Source organism: Rattus rattus, chromosome 2, assembly GCF_011064425.1.
Source record: "Rattus rattus isolate New Zealand chromosome 2, Rrattus_CSIRO_v1, whole genome shotgun sequence".
NCBI classification, from domain to species: Eukaryota; Metazoa; Chordata; class Mammalia; order Rodentia; family Muridae; genus Rattus; species Rattus rattus.
Genome location: NC_046155.1, coordinates 56,825,759 through 56,846,742, shown reverse-complemented (window position 1 = coordinate 56,846,742; position 20,984 = coordinate 56,825,759). Strand labels below are relative to the sequence as shown.

Below are 20,984 nucleotides of genomic sequence, written 5' to 3'. Positions count from 1 at the left end.
GTGTACAACTGGCTTTTGTGGTTCCTTGCTGCTTGACCATTCTGTCACCCACTACTGCTTAGCTAAAATCCCAGAGGAATTTTAAATGGACAGTAGCTGTAATGTTGCTGAGAGCAAGCAAACAAACATAACAACACAGTAGCTCCAAACTTGGAGAAAAGACTAAGGTATAGGCACGCAGCCCTGAGTGAGGTTTGTTATGAGACCCTCTACCCGCCATCCAGGCAGCCATTGAGAGTCACTGTCTCTCGGACTTCAGTGCTCAGCAGTGAGGCTGTCAGCAGCAGTGGGATGAGTGCAGACAACATCACTCTGTATTGTCCCAGCATCCTGGGCAAGAGCTACCCAGACATTTACTCAGGAAGAGTTGGGATTCTTGACTTGGACGCACAAAAGAATTTCAGAATGAGCTGCTATACATCAGAACTGGGATTTATTAAGAAGAATTTGTAACATAGATTTAAGCTCAATAGAAAGAGAGGTGGTCATGGAAAAGATAAGATACACTTAAGTAGGGGGTGATAAGTTGGTTCTTCAGGTACCCTGGCTAGGGTAAGAGCTCACCAGTGTTGCACAGGAAGGTGAGATGTTTATACTGGGAACGTAAGTTTATCACCTTTCGTGTGTGTGAGGTTCCTAGACAATGTCAGGCCTATGTCTGGAAACCAAGTAAGACCACTGCTGCTTTTGAATTCTTGTTTGAGATTCCTTTATATAGAAAGAACATTTTCTCTATGAGAGCAACCTTCAGGGCAAACGTTAATTGTGGTGGAAGTGACTCTCAGCTGGTGAGAGACTTCAACTGGACTTGCAACTGGACTCTGCAATTAAGGGTTTCTTTCTCTCCTCACATCTGTGTCATCCCCCCGGTCTTCCTATCTTGCCTCTGTATACCCACCATGTCAGTGTAAGCCTGTTTCTTAGCTTCTCTGAACTGGTGTTGGCTGTCTAAGAAGTACACATATAAATCAGCTACTTGAATGCACCGAGAACTTCAGGCCACCAGATTTGTGGTTCCCTGGGTGCAGTCACCAGAAGAAGGATCTCACAGGTTCCCATCCCCTGAAAGGTGACCTGGGTGGCTGGATAGACTGTGTAGACTGGTGTGATAGCACTCGTGGTCTAATGGCCACAGAAAAGGCTGTTGTTTTCTTGGGTTTTGACCTGATATTACCGAGAACAACTACTGCAATGAGCAGAGGCCACAGATGTCTTAAGTGGTTGCAGGGATGCTTATGGGGACCCACGGGCTCCATAAAAAGGGCAGGTAGATCCTAGGAGCTCACTGGAAGACCAGGTTAACAGAGATGTGGAGAATTAACTTTTGCGAGAGACTCTGTCTCAGGGGAATATGATAGAACAGGATGCATGACATCTTCCTCTGGGTCCTCTGTGAGCACACACCACACACACACACACACACACACACACACACACACACACACACACACACACACGTGAGGGAGCAATTGAAGCATTTGAAGCTTTTTTTTTTTTCCACATTCCCTGGTAGACATTTACACATAGATACCTTTCTATATTCAGGCTCAAGGTGTAGCCTTTGTCTCTCTTTGGAGACCAAAGGAGACTTGCCTGGGGCTTAGGGGGTGGGGAAGGGTAGGTGTCTAACCAGACTCATGCCATCCTGATACAACATGTCCTGGTACCAGAATCCTCAGTGGACACTGGTCCTACAAAGCCACTTGGACTTAGACTTTTGGTCTAAGGCACAAGACCTTCTAGGCTGGCTTCAGCGTGGTCAACAGGAAGGTAGGCTTTAACCCTTTGATTTCTAACTTGTCTTAGAAATGGTGCTGCTGTGTTTCTTGCTCGGTGACTCACTTGGTGGCCTTTTATCAAAGCTATTTGACTGCAATTGTCCCTTTGGGGAAGTTCTAGCAAATACTACAATAATGATAATAACAATATCGGCAGAAATGGGGCCTTTGTCTTTTAAGATTTACGTTTGGGGTTACTTGCCAATATTGTGTTAACATTTATTCCAGGGAAATTTCCATTCAGAGTGGCGGCCCGTAAGTATATTCATCCTCAAAGACGGTCAAACACAAAAAGGTCACGTAGGAAGCACTGAGTATATGAATTTTCAGGCAGGTCGACAGAACATTCATCCAGCTGATCCCACATGGATAACGGCTGGTAAATCAATATAAAGCCTTAGAAAAACAGCCGGCCACCACCAGACTCTCTTTGTGTCTGTCTTCCAGAATTGGCTATCCAATTCCCATGTTTGCCGGCTTCTGCATCATGTTTATCTCAACAGTTAGTAAGTATCTGCTGTTCACCCTCTGCGTGCGGGTCTTGGAAGGATCCCTGTCTCCAGTGAGCTGGGAGTCAGGCTAGACCTGGGGGAAGAGGGGGGTGTGCTGGCAACAGTACAGGAAGGGTGGGGGGAGCTTCATGGATCAGCCCATAACTTCAAGTATGGATACACTCATGGTTTAAGGGAGGGTTCCAGAATCACACAGCTGGGGCATCCCTGTCCTGTGGGCAGGGACACGGCCTTGATATGAGGGCCTGGGCCTGCTCTCTTGGCAGTGTTTGCCTTCTCCAGCAGCTATGCCTTCCTGCTGATCGCCAGGTCCCTTCAGGGAATTGGCTCCTCCTGCTCATCCGTGGCTGGTAGGCATGAGAACATCAGTGGGTGGGGAGCACAGCTGGGCACTTGTGTGGATTGGTGGTAGATGGGGGTAGCGGGGGGAATGGGGAGAAGGGGTGGGGGGTGGAGGGAGATTTTTGCAGACTGTGCTCACCCTTCCTGTTGGGTTCTACTTTACTTCATATTTCAGTTAGTTTGGCTGGCTCGGGAAGATAGTTAGCCTGCTTGGGGCGTGGGGGAGGATATCTTGGATGACGTTCTTGAGGCTCCCCAGAGCATGGGCACTAACTGAACCTTCTTCTGTTGAGGGATGGGTATGCTGGCCAGCGTGTACACAGATGATGAAGAGAGGGGGAACGCCATGGGCATTGCTTTGGGCGGCCTGGCCATGGGAGTCTTAGGTATGTACTAGTCACTGTGCAGGTGAGACCTGGTTGGCATTGGGTTACAATGGCCCTTGCCCATTAGTCCTGGCCACACTGTGCCCATGTCCGCGTTCCTGTGAACAGACACCCAGCCCTCCTCTCTGTGGTTTTTGTCCCCATGGAGCCTTTGGGAAATGGTGGGCAGAGTCCCGTGCAGGGAGGATCTAGTCTCCAAACTTCCTAGGCTCCAGTGTAAAACACTGGAATGGGTAGGATGATCTGCCAGATCTCTTCCTCTAAAAATTCTGAGTTATAATAGACAAGTGTGTAGCCTTCTGTGTCTGCCATGACACCTGTCCTAGTTGACGTCCCAGGCCGGGGGACAGGTACTTTTCCCGAAGGAGATTTGGGTCTCTTGTCCCGTCTTTCACATTTTCCTTTGCTCTGGAGTCAATGGTTCCTATGTCTGCTGGTAGCAAAGAAATGGATCTGTAGACCCTCCTGTACAGAACGCAGCTGTTTGGCTTCAGGCCCTTGGTCTTTGAGGATACTTTTGTGTGCTCCGCCCATGTCTTAGCTGAAAACATCCCTCAGGAGAAGCTCAGCATGATATTAAGATGAATGTAGGGTGGGTACCCCAGATCTTTTAGGGAACAAAACTTAAGAATCAGGCGATTGATCTCCTATGGGGAGAGGCACCCATCTAACGTGGGTGTCTTGCTGATCTTTCTCTTCCTGCAGTGGGACCCCCCTTCGGGAGTGTGCTCTATGAGTTTGTGGGGAAGACAGCTCCCTTCCTGGTGCTAGCTGCCTTGGTGCTCTTGGATGGGGGTAAGTGGCTATGGCCTTGGCCTCCACAGGGGCACGTGCTTGGCCATATCTGCTCTCCAAGAAGGGTCATCTGTGTTTCTCCCTTGTAGCTATTCAGCTCTTTGTGCTCCAGCCGTCCCGAGTACAGCCAGAGGTAAGCAGCTGGGAGGTGAGGGTCCAAGATTGGTCCAGGTAACTCTTTCTAACCCATTTTTTACCTGGCAGAGTCAGAAGGGGACACCTCTAACGACCTTGCTGAAGGATCCATACATCCTCATCGCTGCAGGTGGGGCTCCTGAGTCCTGGAAGTGAAGGGAAATTCTAAGGGGATTGGTGGAAATCCATGGTCAGAGACCTGGGATGTCCTGCACCAGTCTCTTTTGTTTCTTGACCTTGCATTAAAGGCCATCACTGCTTGGCCTTGAACTTTCTGGAAGGGCTTGATAGCCTCACATCAGGTGTCTCAGGTGGGTGTAGGAGTAGGAACTGAGAAACGAGACCAAGAAGACACCTCTGCTTGCAGAGTGAGAAGTCATGACTTTGGATCTGGGGTCTTGATAGAGTAAAAGAAAACTCTGGGGTTCCATGGTTCTGTCCCAGAGGACACAGTTCGCTTCTCTGTTGGGCCTGGCCCTCTTTTCCCAGTGCCTAGACACAAGGCTGAGAGTAGCAAGTAGCTGTGGTGCCAGGCAGGGAAAGGTCCTGGCTGCCTGTCATGGGGCCAAGCCTACAGTGTAGCTCAACCTTGGAAGGGAAGATTTATCTAAGCAGTGCTCCCAGACTACGGGAAAGCTGTAAAAGTATTTGAGGCAACTGGGTCTTGTCTGGGTCTTCTGTGCATTTATATTCAGCCGTTTTCAATGCTCCAAGTTTGGGGCTGCTGATGCAGCTCAGTGGATAGAGCTTGCCTACCCCACGCAAAACCTGGATTCGTTCCCCAACACTGCATAAACTGAGATTGGTGATCCACACCTGTAATCCCAGTATAAGGTCATCCTTGGCTATGTAGAAAAAAACAGCCCAGGCTACACAACACTATGTCTAAAATAAAATAAATCAAAGCTCTGGGCTGTTCTCGTTGGATCCTTCTGCTGTGGGATTTAGCCCGGGCAGCACACAGGCTAAGGTGTGGGGAGCTACTGCCCCATCCTCTTTATGCACTGGGCTCTATAGATGCAAGGAAAAGTCTAGAGCCAAGGTGAGGTGGAAAATAGGAGTGTAGGAGCGTGGTGTCCTAGAGTTGTGACTCCCTGAACTCTGAGCACATATGGGTGCAACCTAGGCCCTTCCTGCTTCTTAGAACCTTCCTGATGTGAAGAAAATCAAAGAGGCACCCAATGCTATTAGATCAGCCACAGTTTCTGGGTCACTGGTAGTGGTGGAGGGAGTTAGGAGTAAGGCGAGTGGGAAGAGGGTCCAATCGTTCCTATGTTCTGTCGTTAAATGTCACCAGGAATGAAGTGCATACACTGTCGTCATCATCATCATAGCTTTCTTTGAATTTGTTCTAGAAAATTGCAGGCTCCATAGAGCCCAGCACAGGAAGTTCCTAGAATGATGGAGGGCCGTTCTGTGTATCCATTTTTCAGATGGCTCTATATTTACAAAGAGCTTGGTTAGCAGATCAACGATGAAGACTTGTATGGATACTCAATGCACATGGCTAGAAAAACACCCGCCCTAGCACGTTTGTACACAGTTCACCATGGCCCCTTAGGAACCTTAAAAAAATATCCATCCACTGTACAATAAAACCCACCTATAAGAGCTTCAGAGTATCCTGAGTTGCATGTGGTCTGCTGGTTGCTGCTGGCTGCTGGCTGCTGGCTGCTGGCTGCTGGCTGCTGGCTGCTGGCTGCTGGCTGCTGGCTGCTGGCTGCTGGCTGCTGGCTGCTGGCTGCTGGCTGCTGGCTGCTGGCTGCTGGCTGCTGGCTGGCTTGCTGCCTGCCACATGTAGCCTTCTTCCTTAGTGAACTGGAATGGTTTTTTCTTCATTTGTAAGGTGGATAGGATTAAGCCAAAAGAGATTGATAGCTCCCTCCAGTAACAGACTGGATGACTTGAGATTGATCTTGTATAAAGCCAAAGTAACACTCCTTGCCATCCTCTTGGCTCACTGTATAGCTGTTATCTTATGGGAGGGAATCTCTGAGCTGGGGCACTTAGGGTCTGCGTTTCGAGTGACCACAGACATCCGGTATGAAGGTGCAAGTACCCTGACAGTCTTCCTTCTACACAGGCTCCATCTGCTTTGCAAACATGGGGATAGCCATGCTGGAGCCCGCCCTGCCCATCTGGATGATGGAGACCATGTGTTCCCGAAAGTGGCAGCTGGGTAAGGACTGGGGTGGGTCCCCTCTGTGTGTCTGCCCACAAAACCACCCACAGCAAGGTGATGAAGAGACCACTTCTGTTTGCCTCTTCATGGAGTCCGTGCCTGAAGTGGACTTGGAGTCAGTTTCAGCTCCAGGTTTTCTTTCTTTTTTTTTTTTTTTTTTAAATCATTCCTGACAGTCTCTTCAAGTGAAAGGGGAAAGTAAAATTAGATATTGTGGAGGGAGGGGAAATACATTGATCTTGCTACAAGGCATTGTTAGAATTGTTACATTTCATTGTTACTGTTAACCTCTTAGGCTCTGCTTTATAAATTATGTTATCGTTGGTACAAGGGTATAGAGTTTGGTGCTATCTCCAGCCTTCGGCATCCACTGAGATCTTGGAATGAATATTCCACATTCACCAGGAGAGTCGCACTGCCATTCTTCAGTGGGCTGGCATTTATAATTGATATTTCTGTGATTGCAGATATTGCCCTCAAGCTGAACTCTGTTCTGAACGATGACTGATTACCTTTTTTCCTTGAGTTGCCATTGTCTTTCTCGTTTCTCATTTTCCTGTGTAGCATTGTGAATATATTCCTTGGGTCTCTGGCAGAGATGTATGGTGCTCCAGGTGGTGCTCCTGTCTGTTGTCTGTCATCTGAACTGAATTTTTTTTTTTTTTTTTTTTTGCTCATTGTGGACATTTGTCCTAACTCTCCAGTCTAAACATGGCACATTCTAGGTCTCCTCCCCATCATCTGGGCATCTTCTTTGACTCTCTCCCTTTGCCCTTCTTCCCTGTGCAGATATTTGAACACATGTGTGCATGTGAAGGCAAGAGGTCAATGCCATGGTGATAAAGCTTCTCACTAAGCCCAGAGCTCATTGGGTCAGTTAGGCTGGCTCCGCCCTCCCAGTGCTAGGATTACAGGTGTAGCCCACCATGCTCGACTTTATATGTGGTGACTGAATTCAGCCCCTCATGCTTGTGCCCCAAGCACCCTATGGCTTGATCCATGACCCCATCCCAGTGATACGTATTTTTCAAGCAGTCCCTATTGAAGGATGTGATAGTTCATTTTGCCACTGATCTGGGCAAAATGTGCATGCCTTCCCCTCATGTTTAGACAGATATCTGTAGAGTGCATTCCCAAAGCCAAGCTACTGTTTTAATACCTGGTAGGTTTTTTTTTTTTTTCCAGAATCAAATAGGTAAGCGTGGAGCCTCTTTTCATTGATTTAATTTGTGTGTGTGTGTGTGTGTGTGTGTGTGTGTGTGTGTGTGACAGAGAGAGAGACAGAGATAGGGAGAAACAGAGAGAGACAGAGACAGAGAGACAGAGAGACAGAGACAGAGGGAGAAGGAGAAACAGAGGGAGAGGGAGAGAGAGTTCTCACTAGGTAACACAAGCTGGCTTCAAATTCTTGATCCTCCTGCCTCCTGCTGAGTACCAGGATCACAGGAGTGTACCACATTTGGCTCGTGTGAAATTCCTGCTGATATTCCCTATTAATTTTTGTATTGAATTGTTTACACTTTTCTTACTGATAGTGTTCTTTGTATATCAAGTATTGATCTCATATGGGAAGTTTTGCAAACAGTGCACTCACTTTGCTGTGTCCTTTTACTTTACGGATGATGTTTCGTCTCTCAGGACGTTTAAAATGCTGCCTGTCAGATTTAGCACGCTTCCATTTGTATGCTGTTGCCTACCTCAGAGAGGTGGCTTCTTTGCCAAGATCATTTAGAAATTAAGTAGCCAGTTTTCCTTTAATGAATTTATGTTTTTTCCCCTTAGAATGTTAGGTTTGCAGGGAATTAATTTCACTGTGATTTTTAGACAGGGTTGTGACGGCTTTTTTCTACGTGGCCAGCCATCACCCAGGGCCATGTCTCTAGGGATGTCTCTGAGACTCCCATCTCCATTGTCTCTGAATGGCCTTGTGTTCTTGGGCCCCTTTCTGGATTCTCTCTTCTCTTTCACAGATCTGCCATTGACCCTGCGTCATGATCCCTTCTCCAATCACTGCAACTTTACAGTATTCTGGAAAGCTTGTCCCCATACATATACAGTTTGTTTAATAATTTATTATCTGTCTTAGATGCTTATTTCCTTAGTTCCTTTAGCTTACATGGATAACCTCATATGGAGATGCTTAGCTCTTGTTTCATTATGTGGACTCTGCATGCATGGATGTAGGTGCACACAAGCGCACACACACACACACACACACACACACACACACACATGCACACACACACACACACACACCCCATAGTGCACTTGAGAAGGTTAGAGGACAACTTGCCTCCTTCCACTGTGTAGGTCTCCAGGGATCAGTCTCAGGTCTCAGGTCACTGGGCTTGGCAGCATGTGCCTTTAGCCACTGAGCCATCTCCCCAGCACTTGCTTCTGACTTTAGTGGGCATTTGGTGTCTCCTGCTTTTCTCCAGGCGCCTTTACTGCCTGTCAGACAGCCATCCCTCAACCTAACCCTTACCCCTACCCGTGCTTCATTTGCCTCAGGACACTTGTCTCAATAAAGTACGCTGCAGCCCCTTCAGGTTCTGCACCTATTGCTTGTGTCTGTTCATCGAGCAGTCCCTAAAAGTCTTCAAACAACCCACAGTGGGGTAAGGGTACGGAGGGACTTGTAGCAGGTGGGAGGTTTCTTTTTGGGGAAAGGAGACCTGGATTCTGCTCATGATGATGGTTGCGTAGCCTTGGGAATATACTGAAGGCCACCCAACTAGAAACACGAGACACAGACAGTACGTGGTTTTAGTGGAGGAAGGATTCTTGGAGTTAAACTCAGGGTGTTTCTTACATAGAAGCTATAGTTCTGACCTTCCTGGTCAGGACAGAAGAGAAAGTCCAAGGGAGCTTCTGTGCTCCTGGAGAAAGCCACTGTGAGGTGTTCTTTTATTCACTTTATAGTGAACAGGCAAAAGACAGTGACACTCCTGCCTCCTGTGGAGAATACAGCTGACCCTTTGGGGAGGTTCTGGCTTCTCCTTTTTGGCACCTTGCATCTCAGGTGTCCTCAAGAACACTTGTCCCACGTGGTCAAGCCCCACGCATTTCCTTCCTGGCTCATCTTGGAAGCTTTCCAATGATGCCAGTGTCTCCACTTATCTGCCTTATGACCCTAATCGAATGTGTCCTGGCCATGTGTTGGGCACTCAGGTGGCTCTGCACATGGCCTCTCCAGACAGAGCCTCAGGCTTTCTTTTTAAAAAGTCTTTAAGGTCAGCCAGGAGCCCCAGGGCCATATCAGATAGAGCTCAGGCTCCCTTGATGTCAGTGAAAGATCATTTCAGGCGGGCTTGTCATTCGCCTAGTGTTTAGCTGACCCACACTGCACACTTCTGCCTAAGGCTTTGCCTGCCATTCACATCAAAGGTAGGTTTGTCTGTCTGGAGGGAATTTAATTTTACCTCTTGACTCAGCTTCAGTACTAGAAAAACAGATCCTGTTAGTGGTTTCCATAGCTCCTGCAACCACCATGATCTTGAACAAGGTACCATGGATGAGCCAGTGGCCCTTGTCCTGGAGCTGCCTCAAAAATCTGGCCTCTGGTGGCCAAGGGTTTGTGCTATTTCCCTGTCGTCTTTGGAGAAAGACTTTGTCTTAGTTAAGGCTTCATTGCTGAGAAGGGACACTGTGACCAAGGTAACTCTTGTAAAAAAGAACATTTAATTGGGACTGGCTTGTAGTTTCAGTGGTTTAGTCCATTATCATCATAGAAGGAAGCATGGCAACAGGAGGAGCCTAGAGTGCTACATCTTGATCCGAAGGCAACCAGGAGAGGCTACCTATTTTGCACTGGGTGGGCCTTAATCATAGGACCCCAAAAATTCACCCCTACGGTGATATGCATCCTCCAACAAGGCCACACCTCCCAATAGTGCCACTCCCTGGGCCAAGCATATTCAAATCACCACAGACTGGAAGTCAGAGCCAAGCAGTCCTATCAGCTATGTGAGTGACATGTGATTGCTTTCATGAAAAGGCTTTGCCTGTTGCTTTAGGGCAGGAAGAGAGGGCAGATGCCTCTGTTCCAGAGGCGTTGGTTTGCATCTGTTCCCAGCACCTCCTCTATCACACGTCGAACGGGTCTTGAGTTGAGCTATTGAGGAATCTGTCTGTTGTGTCCTTTTCACATCAAATTCAAAGGCAAATGATTCTCTTGGACAGCTTGGTGCTTAGGGATAGAGTCTAAGGCGAGGCCCGTAACCACCAAAGGGAAACAGGCCCTGGTTAACAGAAAGACAAGGCTGGAGCCGAGCTCTTCTTGCTGGTTATTCCGACATGTCTGTTTTGAATACGATGTGACGATACAGACGGGAGGGAGTGACATGGCTTTGCCAGGCAGGGAGCCCATCCTCTCCTAGTCAGTTGTGACTTCATGGGACATCCTGTGCTAGCCTGGTAAAAAGATAAGGGACACATGGATTGCTGACCGCTGGTGTTTCTCAGATGCCAGGACTTGAGCCAGCAGGCTTCTCTTAGGTCAGGGCAACAAGGGCTGATTGTCTCACTCTAGTTCCAGGAACAATCAGACAAGGATCACCTCTCAGTCACTACTACTGGCTCCTCAGACCAAATGTCCAGCATCAACTTCTGTGGTGCCTCCTGGTATCACAAGCCCATCCCTGTTTTGCTGCTCAGGGGGGAGGTGGGCTAGTCCCTGTGGTGAATTTTTCTGGTGTGATGGGAGATGGGAGCATGTGGGGACTTCTGTCAGAGTGACATGCATGACATTGGATGCTGTATATAGGCCAGGAGAAAACAATACTTTCCGCTCAGGTGAGGAGAGTCCTGGAATGAGTTACTGTCACTTTTGCTGATGATAGAAAAGCCACCTGCCACTCATGACGTCCTGGCGGAAACCCTGCTTTTGAGGAACAATGGTCTCTCCAGATGCCTAGAGCAGACTCACCACGCTGCCTCTTTCTTTGTCTTCAGAGTAATGGGATTACAGGCATTCACCACCACATCTACCTCAAACCCATTTCTTTTAGTGGTCAGCCATGCTTTGGGGCACCTCCTGCCTACCACAATGGAGCTAGGCTATGGAGAAACTGAGGTGGGTCCTGCTTGCTGGCTACTTATTGTATGTGGTGTGGAGAAGGCCAGCAGGTCAGGGCAGAGATGGGGACACTGGATTTGCATGGAACCATGTCACTGAAATCAGTCTGGAAAAGCTGTTGTCAGCCATATGATACAATGTGTCATCCGAGCCTCACATCCACTCAGTGTGCAGAATGAGACCAATGGCTTTTCACGGTGCTTTAAAGGGGCTGGAATCTTGCTACATTTAGCTAGCAAGTTTTAATTTCAAGTAAACACCTCGTTTCATGCTTTCTAATCTGGTGCATTTTTACTTGAAAATCATGATGGAATTTGCCAGTGTAGAGGCTTTGCTCCCATGGGAAACCAGGTCACCAAGTTTCTCAGGCCTGTGTGAGAATGGCACACCCTTTCAGGTTGAGAAGGTAAGGCTGCTCACTGGCTTTTGAAGAGTCTCTGTGTGTGTTCCACCTGGGGTTCTAGATGGAGGCAGGATATAGCAGAATCCTTGGATCCTAGCTGGGCCCTCTGAGATACTTTCTTTGGCTTCTTCAAGGGCTGTCTGTGGGCCAAGGTCAAGTGGATTATTTGGTTGGCTGGTGTAGTCAGCAATGATATTCATGAGGGTTTTGGTTTTGCTCTTTAATATTTAACATTTCATATTCATGGAATATTACTCAAAATTTTCATGCAGAAATCTGTTTCATCTTTTCTACAGAATATTTCCTGTAACATTGGGACTGCAATGTTAGGTGTTAGGTGCCAGCTACCTTGTCATATGGGATGTGGTCCCCGGTCGCCATAGAACCTTTCAGTTTTGTTTCTCTGACCCGGAGGCCATACGTCGGTGGCTGTTTACCCTGCTGCTGTTTTTCTCACAGTTTGCGTTTATATCTCCATGGCCCTTGATTCCCCCCTGATAGTGCCAAAAGAGTCAACACCATTTCTATTTCCCAATCCAACCTTGGTCTGCAGGGTGCAGGCCAGGTTTGAATACCATCTGCTTTGGAGAATATGACCAGCTGTAGGTTTAGGGTTCTCCGAATGGTATCTTATGTTCTCAGCAAGCCATGTCACAAATCAAACACAACCCGATCCTTTCCTCCAGCAACACTGTGGTGAGAGGACCCATGCTGTCATTATTTGCTGCAGGCTGGCGTTGTACTGGGCACACGGCTGTCAGTAAATGTTTGCTAGATCAGATTATACCGAATGACTGTTTGGCTATTGCTAGGTGTGCTGGGAATAACCCTAGTTCTGGCATGATTCTGTTTTGTGTTTTGATCATAGAACCCATTAACATGAAATCCCCCTTACATTAGATGCTTGGGGTTCTGATGGCTTCTTCCACGGTTGTCCGGCTTTGTGTCTCATTCTTTTTTTTTTTTTTAAATCTTTATTAACTTGAGTATTTCTTATTTACATTTCTTTGATTGTTATTCCCTTCCCGGTTTCCAGGCCAACATCCCTAACCTCCCCTCCCTTCTATATATGGGGTGTTCCTCCCATCCTCCCCCATTACTGCCTCCCCCAACAATCACGTTCACTGGGGGTTCAGTCTTGTAGGACCAAGGGCTTCCCCTTCCACTGGTGCTCTGACTAGGATATTCATTGCTACCTATGAGGTTGGAGCCCAGGGTCAGTCCATGTATAGTCTTTGGGGGTAGTGGCTTAGTCCCTGAAAGCTCTGGTTGGTTGGCATAGTTGTTCATATGGGGTCTCAAGCCCCTTCAAGCTCTTCCAGTCCTTTCTCTGATTCCTTCAACGGGGGTCCCATTCTCAGTTCAGTGGTTTGCTGCTGGCATTCGCCTATGTATTTGCTGTATTCTGGCTGCATCTCTCAGGAGAGATCTACATCTGCTTCCTGTCGGCCTGCACTTCTTTGCTTCATCCATCTTATCTAATTGGGTGGCTGTATATGTATGGGCCACATGTGGGGCAGGCTCTGAATGGGTGTTCCTTCTGCTTCTGTTCTAAACTTTGCCTCCCAATTCCCTCCCAAGGGTATTCTTGTTCCCCCTTTAAAGAAGGAGTGAAGCATTCACATTTTGGTCACCCTTCTTGAGTTTCATGTGTTCTGTGCATCTAGGGTAATTCAAGCATTTGGGCTAATAGCCACTTATCAATGAGTGCATACCATGTGTGTTTTTCTGTGATTGGGTTACCTCACTCAGGATGATATTTTCCAGTTCCATCCATTTGCCTATGAATTTCATAAAGTCATTGTTTTGATAGTTGAGTAGTATTCCATTGTGTAGATGTACCACATTTTCTGTATCCATTCCTCTGTTGAAGGGCATCTGGGTTCTTTCCAGCTTCTGGCTATGATAAATAAGGCTGCTATGAACATAGTGGAGCACGTGTCTTTGTTGTATGTTGGGGCATCTTTTGGGTATATGCCCAAGAGAGGTATGGCTGGGTCCTCAGGCAGTTCAATGTCCAATTTTCTGAGGAACCTCCAGACTGATTTCCAGAGTGGTTGTACCAGTCTGCAGTCCAAAAAGTTAGATCCATGCTTGCCTAGTCCAGCACTGGTTGAGCATCCACCATGCATCGCTAGTATACACAGAGCTGGTGGAGAACAGCGTGGCTCTTAATATTTGAGAGCAAAGCTTGGAATCGAGTCAAGTGCATCTAATTTCAGGGAAAAAATTACTGAAATTGGGAAGTTGAAAAATAGTCTCTTGTCAAGAGATCATCCCAGCTTAGACATATAGATACATTACCTCTGCGTACACATATAGCTTGCCCCGATGGGCCTTTTGTTCAGTGCTGGCCATGTTCAAGCAACTTCTGTCCTTGCCAGCTGAAAGTGGTTCAGTTGCAGACGTGATGGGGATACATGTAAATGCCTAGACCACACGGGTGATCATTGCTCGACTCCCATAGTTGGGGGCTGTTTGTCTGGGTCCACATGCAATGGTGCCATCAGACACAGATGGAAGGGAGATGCAGCCACTGATAGAGAAATGGTTTCCATTTCTGGAACATCTAGGCAGCTTTCTGGGATGGATAAGCCATGTGGGGTCCAGACTGAAACCGGATATTAGCTGCTCGGGTGCAGGCCCCAGACTTCCTTTCATCGTTTTGAATCAGCACCGTGGTGTCTGCGATTATTAGTTTTTCTGTCGTGCGGCTCCCACAGCACTGATAAGGTGTCCTTTTCATAAACCCACAGGCGTTGCTTTCCTGCCGGCGAGCATCTCTTATCTCATTGGAACCAATATTTTTGGGATACTTGCACACAAAATGGGAAGGTAAGATTAAACAGAAGCATTCAATTATTATGAGACTGATGTGGTTCTCTGAAGAAAGTCAGTGGTTTTTTTTTTTTTTTTTTTTTTTTTTGTCTTAGCTGTTACAAGTAACTGTTGTGGTTTTCACTGAAGATGTGTCTTGGGAAACACGGTGTAAGTGTTTGTTTACTGATGAGCCCTTTCTTTGATAGGTGGCTATGTGCTCTTCTGGGAATGGTAATTGTTGGAATCAGCATTTTATGCGTGAGTAAAAGATTGCACCTGACAGGCAGTTGTGGGGTGAGAGAGCATGTGGGACTGAGGCTCTTGTCTTGGGTGAGACTCAACAGGCCGTATTTTTGACAGTTCGAGTTTCTTAATATTTGGTTTTATTGTGTCCTTCATTTTACTCCAGTTTTTAAAAGTCATTTTAAACATTTCTGGACTCAAGTGGGTATATTTAAGATGTTTTATTAAGTAGTTTACCAAGTTATTTTTCTCACTGTTATTTTTAAACGTTTTACTTTAAAAACTTTTTTTCTTAAGGCCTCATTATGGAACTCGGGCTGACCTAGAACTCACAATTCTCTTTGCCTCTTTCTCTCAAGTACATAAACTATGAAATATTACAGTGCCTTAAAAACTTAATGGCAACTATGCTGAAAAGCAGCAAAATGTTACCCCAGAATAAACGTTGTTTATTGGCCAATGTCTCCTCAAATATGGCTGCCAAAGCTGAGGGTGGATGAAGCAGTCTTTACGGCAGGGAGCCATGTAATTAAGTACTCACAGCAGCCAGAGTTTACATCACAGGCTTTAACATACATTTACTGACTGGCTACCCTGAACATCAAACCCAGGGTCTCATGTATGGCAGGCAAGTACTTGCCCCTGAATTACACCCTCAGTCTAGGCTTTGGCTTTTAAAGATTAGGGGGGCAACCCCCTTCCTGTCTCTGCTCCCATTTCTTTCAAAGGGGAACAGATCGATTAGGCCCAGATAAAAGATATTTTAAAGCTTTTCAAAAGATGATTTTTTTTAGGGTCTGCATCTTTTATTTTAGCACATTAACTTCCTCTTACAGATCCCCTTTGCAAAAAATATCTATGGACTCATCGCTCCCAACTTTGGAGTTGGTTTTGCAATTGGTAAGTCACAGGGGCCTTGTACCTCAATCTGGAATCTCTCTCTGGTGGAGATTCTCTTTGTGAAGAGGGAACAGACTATAGATAGGTACAGAGACCAGATTTCCACAAGCTGCCATGAGAATAGCCCAGGGACACCCCATAGTCCAAGTCCATGAAGATGCTTGCTGAAAATCAGGTCCTGTTGGCTACACTACCAAGCTTCAGCAAACACACAGCTTCCTCATACATAGCACATTTGACAGATTGAGCAGACCTTTCCAAGTGAGACTGGGGACAGACTTCCTACGGTCTTTTGTTTTGTTTAGTTTTTTGGGTTTTGATGAGGCTTGGTAAAGAACACACTGGCCGGTGAGGTACCATGCTGTGCACTCATGCCTTGGAGGGATTTTCACAGGCAAAGGAAAATAAAACATTAGAGAAAATTCTGTACTGAGGCTAGACTTTTGTCTCTCACTTAGAAATACTGATTGATCGTGATGAAAGGAAAGGCCAAATCCATTACACCATATTATGAGGAAATTAGTCTTTGAGTAGTATAGCAGAAAGAATGGATGGACCCTCCAGGGGAGGTTAGGTGGCCCTGGCATCTGATGTCTCCTCATGCACCTTCACAATACCAGTCCTGTGTGATTCCTTCTTCAACTCTCTGCTTCATATCCACCTCTTACATTTCACTCCATCTATTCTTTCTCTGCAGAAGGCTGCACAAACCAGAGGATTAGCCAATACTAGAAAAAAAAAAAGCCATTTCTCCTACTGCTGCTATGTACCAATGGTTTACTATGTTCAGCCACCAAAACCACTTTCAAATCACTCCATTTAGACAGGGCAAACAGTGCTCAGGCAAGACCATGCTCATTCAATTGGGATTCGCACCCAGAACACATGTGTTCTTTCTGGTCCTTGTCCTTTCCTAGTCGAGGCACCACAGCTTGTCATACTGATCTTAGCTGTCAGTTCAGCTAACTAGTGAGCCACGCCCTTCAGGTTTTAGTTTTCTGAGCAGGAATAGACACCCTTACCCTTCTTTGAATTTGAATACTCTGGCCCTCTTAGGCACTTTTCTGCTTAGTAACTCTCATGGTCTACATCCTGATGTTGGGGTGAGTGGGAAAGAGGGTGGCTGAGATGTGTGTGTGTGTGTGTGTGTGTGTGTGTGTGTGTGTGTGTGTGTGCGTGCGTGCGTGCTAAGTGGCAAGGGAAAAGCAATCAAGTAAACAGTGGATCAATAAGGCATCAGCTAGTAGGCCAGGTTCCAGTGGCCCGTAGTCTACTAGATCTGAAGAATGGTAGGTGAGTTGCCAGAGGATTGGGTACCATTTTGTTCCCTTACCCCAAAGATAAGACAAGGTGAGGCCAGGCGACCTACACATGGTGGCCTAACAAGGACTCAAGAGTCCTGAATTCAGGGCCTGTCTGAATCCTTTTGCTGACTATCCACAATGAAAGGTTTGCTGTTGGGAGTCTTGTTAGGGAAGACCATGTGACAAGGACAGAGGGAAAGAGCTGGCAGTGTACTGAGTTTAGGACAGAGTCGCTGACATCCAGCCTACGTCTGGTTCATACCACTTTTCCACACACTGACCCTTGACTATTCACAGGGATGGTGGACTCCTCTATGATGCCTATCATGGGCTACCTGGTTGACCTGCGGCATGTGTCTGTCTATGGGAGTGTTTATGCCATTGCAGACGTGGCCTTTTGTATGGGCTATGCTATCGGTAAGAATGCTAGCTTTCAAGAAAACCTTTACCTTAATGAAGTACAGATAAAACCTCCTAGGAATACAGAATCTTTACATTTTCTGGCGATAAGATGTTTGGAGAAAGGGCTGATTTTCTGTTTCCCCAAAGGTCCCTCTGCTGGTGGTGCCATCGCAAAGGCAATTGGCTTTCCTTGGCTTATGACAATTATTGGGATAATTGATATCGCTTTTGCTCCACTCTGCTTTTTTCTTCGAAGTCCACCTGCTAAGGAGGAAAAAATGGTAAGAACACCTCTTTTTTATCGTTTTTCGTATGGCCATCTGGATATTTCCTGCATAGTTCAGTTCTAAAATACTTTCTGCTCTTCAATAGAAACCGCCAAACAAAAGCAGCAATATGTCCTTTTTAGTCACTAACACAAGACAGCAACTTCTTATTGTTACTTACACAGCCATTTCTTTCAAGCCTCACATTCATAAATTTGAAGAATAAAATTATTCTTGTACGTAGATTGTATAACTCTTGTCAATCAAAGAGAACCCTGGAACAATTCAATCTAATTGTCTATGATTCTGGAAAGTTGTCCTGACTCCCAGTGCCAGTCCCCAGGATATGGTGCCAGTTACTTCTAGCCTCACATTGTTCAGTGATAGCTTCTGTCTTGGTCCTACAGACCTAAGATTCTGGAGATACTTGTAAGGGTCTTTGTGAAAGATCATATTTACACCCTGGGGCACACCGGTGTGCAAATAGAACTATTTATTTTCATGTCTAGAAACACAGCTGTGGGTAAGCTATAAAGAGTAAAGTGCTTCGTTTTTGAACACATTCGAATCGTTGGCTCTAAATTTGAAGTGAGAGCTGTATGAGTCCTGTGCCCTTTTTAGGTGTTTACCTTGCTCAACAAAAGAGCTCCCTGCTTCTGCTTGTAGTCTGTCCTGGTAGCAGTGCCCCAGACTGAAAGATCAGGTGCTGATATTGTTTAGCTGAAAGGAGACAGTCTGGACTGAGAATGGAGAACCCAGGGGACGTGGTAGTCTTGTGTTCAGGGACAGATCTGAGAGCTTCTTTGTTATGTTCTGTTGGAGTAGATCAGAAGTGATTTCTGAAGGGTTTTCCATCTTCTGATAATGTGGCTTGTGTGCACCAGTCAAAGCTCTCCGCTTTCATTTCATGCCTTCTTTTTACCTTTAAAAATGTTTTATTTTGAAACAAGTCCTCATTAAGTTGCCCAGGTGGGCCTTGTATTTACTCTGTAAGAAGCCAGACAGGCCTTGAAGTTAAGATCTTCCTCCTTCAGCCTCAGAAGCAGCAGGCATTACAGGCTTGTGCCACAAGCCCAGCACAATGGTGCTTTCTGACACTGAGCAGGTCTTCATACTTTATCATTTCTTGAACTGCTCTTTGATGATTTTCCCATAAAGTGAATTTAAAGACAGAACCAAAATTTAGATTGTATAACTTAGGTTTGTCTGAAGCACTTTACATTCACCTACCCATTTACTGCAATTTAGAAACACATTGATCTCTGGCCATTGACTTTGTGCCCTGAACTATACAGGATAATGACTAGAGACTTCAGAGTTTCTCATGGTTGGGCTCCTAGGAAAGGAGGCAGGTGGTTGGAAGTCCTTGGCTGGAAGCACCTCTCCTTCCTCCTCTGACTTCCTGCTTTAACCTGGTTGTGTGCATCCTGGCTGCACTACTGTTTGGCTGACCCGGGCCCACATCCTTCAGAGGAGGCTAGAAGACTCTCAGCACAGCACTTGAAAGTTGTCCTTCTGTGGCCATATTATCAATAATTTGATTAAGGCTGAATGAAGGTTATTCCCAAACCTTTTTGACCAAAGAAATTGAATTACCAGTAAATGTTTCTGCCACCCAGGAGACCGTTACAGACTCTTAGGGATGGTGAATGGCTGGCATGGGCCTGGGGGCAGCTACACTGTCTCCCCACAGAGGACTATGCAATTCTGTTTTCTCCATTGCACTGGGAAAAGATAACACTTCACAGGAGTACTGTGAGAGTTAAAACAGACTCCAAGCAGCAACTAGTAAATGATTCGCCCACACATCCTTCCTGCTTTATCTTAAGTACTGGACTATCCTGTCCATCCAGTAGGCCCCAAGCATCTCCACTCTTTAAGGCAAGAGATTCCTTTTGCTAAGCAGACTCTGCTGGGTGGGCATTGCTCACCCAGACAGCGGATGCTAGTGGCTGTTGTGTTATCTATCTGCTGGGTGGTAGCATTGGGTAGTAGAGGAAATGAAAATTTTCAGATGACTAGCTGAGGAGATGGTGGAGGTAGGAAGCTGTTTTGAAAAATGAGGGTAGAAAACCAGTCTTTCTTCGTCATTTAAGCCACTGCTTTAGCTCATTAAAAAAAAAAAAATCAAGTAACCCAAAAGATGAATGAAGTGGAGGAAACAACTGTGGAAAGCAAAGAATGACAGGTTTCCAGAAAGCCACTTCACTATGAAATCCTTAAATTAGTAAATCTTGAGATGTGCATTTCTCTGCCTATAATTGATGCCCATAATTGGAGAAATGCCATTTAAGCTGGCATAGTGGTGACGTCCGAGGTGTCGCCCAGCAGCTGATGCCTGTTTACTGTGCAAGCAGAACAGAGATTTGTGTGGAAGCCAACAGCCTCTCATGATAAAGGTACATGTGGCAGGATGTGTGCAGTAAGGATCGATCGGCACACATGTGAGAAACCTCAGAACATACAAGTGCTGAGGTGGGAGTTCATCAACCACCATGTGTGGAGACATGAGGGACAGCAGAGGATTCTTCAAGTCATTCCTGGTGACAGGGTCCTCACCCTGCTGCTGTGTGAAGGAGAGTGGCCTACGTTTTCACAGCTGGCAGTGGCTGTTTGTGACCTTTGCAACAGTGTTTTCTGGATTTTTAAGTCACAGCTGGCTGTGAACTGCTTGTGAGCACTACAGCTTTTCTTCCGGTCAGATTTCCTTTTAAAATAATGTTACTGATAAAGGCAAAGGAAAGATTCCCAGTGTAAGGCATATCGACACTGCCATTTGAGGAACAATGCTCCCTAAGACAATGAATGACACAGCACCCTGACCTCTCAAAACACTCAGGTGAGAACAGAAGCATTCTAAGATAGGTTTTGCTTTTTCTTTTCTTTCTTTTTTTTTCGGGGCTGGGGATCGAACCCAGGACCTTGCACTTCCTAGGCAAGTGCTCTACCACTGAGCCAAATCCCCAACCCCAGGTTTTGCTTTTTAAAGGTTTAGATAATTATGTTTTTAAAGCTAGGGCATGCTTCTTGGTCTTATTCTGTATCTGTTATCAAGGCAGGGAAGGAGGTGATCTGTGGATAGCAGACTCCTATAAGTGTGGCTATATAAAGTCCTTTCTATCTTAGACCCCAGTTCAGTGATGAGATAGTTCAATAAAGAATTTGCCACAAGAGGAGCCACATTCAGATACCAGCACCCATGTAAACTTCAAGCAGGTTTGGTGGTCACCTGCAATCCCAGCAAGCAAGGAAGGGACAGAGCAAGCTGACTGGCTATACCAGACAAATTGGCAAGCTCTGGGTTCAAATGAAAGACCCTTCAATACCTCAATATATAACGTATTGGTCAACCTCTGACCTGTACACACACACACACACACACGCATGTCCACCCCTTTATCACACATAAAACACATTTTAAAAGGACTTCTATTTTTGG

The 20,984-nt window shown here is 46.2% G+C and overlaps 1 protein-coding gene across 1 annotated transcript in view; it reads left to right on the top strand.

Moving 5' to 3' along the window:
• Slc18a2 (solute carrier family 18 member A2) overlaps positions 1-20,984 on the top strand; it is a 34,592-nt gene that overhangs the window by 8,169 nt on the left and 5,439 nt on the right. Inside the window, exons 3-14 of the mRNA XM_032892229.1 lie at positions 2,226-2,284; positions 2,557-2,640; positions 2,926-3,018; positions 3,724-3,813; positions 3,903-3,946; positions 4,018-4,078; positions 6,032-6,127; positions 14,367-14,445; positions 14,637-14,688; positions 15,510-15,573; positions 17,175-17,294; positions 17,427-17,560. Of these exons, the coding sequence (XP_032748120.1) occupies positions 2,226-2,284; positions 2,557-2,640; positions 2,926-3,018; positions 3,724-3,813; positions 3,903-3,946; positions 4,018-4,078; positions 6,032-6,127; positions 14,367-14,445; positions 14,637-14,688; positions 15,510-15,573; positions 17,175-17,294; positions 17,427-17,560 (976 nt within the window). The remainder of the gene's footprint in view (positions 1-2,225; positions 2,285-2,556; positions 2,641-2,925; positions 3,019-3,723; positions 3,814-3,902; positions 3,947-4,017; positions 4,079-6,031; positions 6,128-14,366; positions 14,446-14,636; positions 14,689-15,509; positions 15,574-17,174; positions 17,295-17,426; positions 17,561-20,984) is intronic.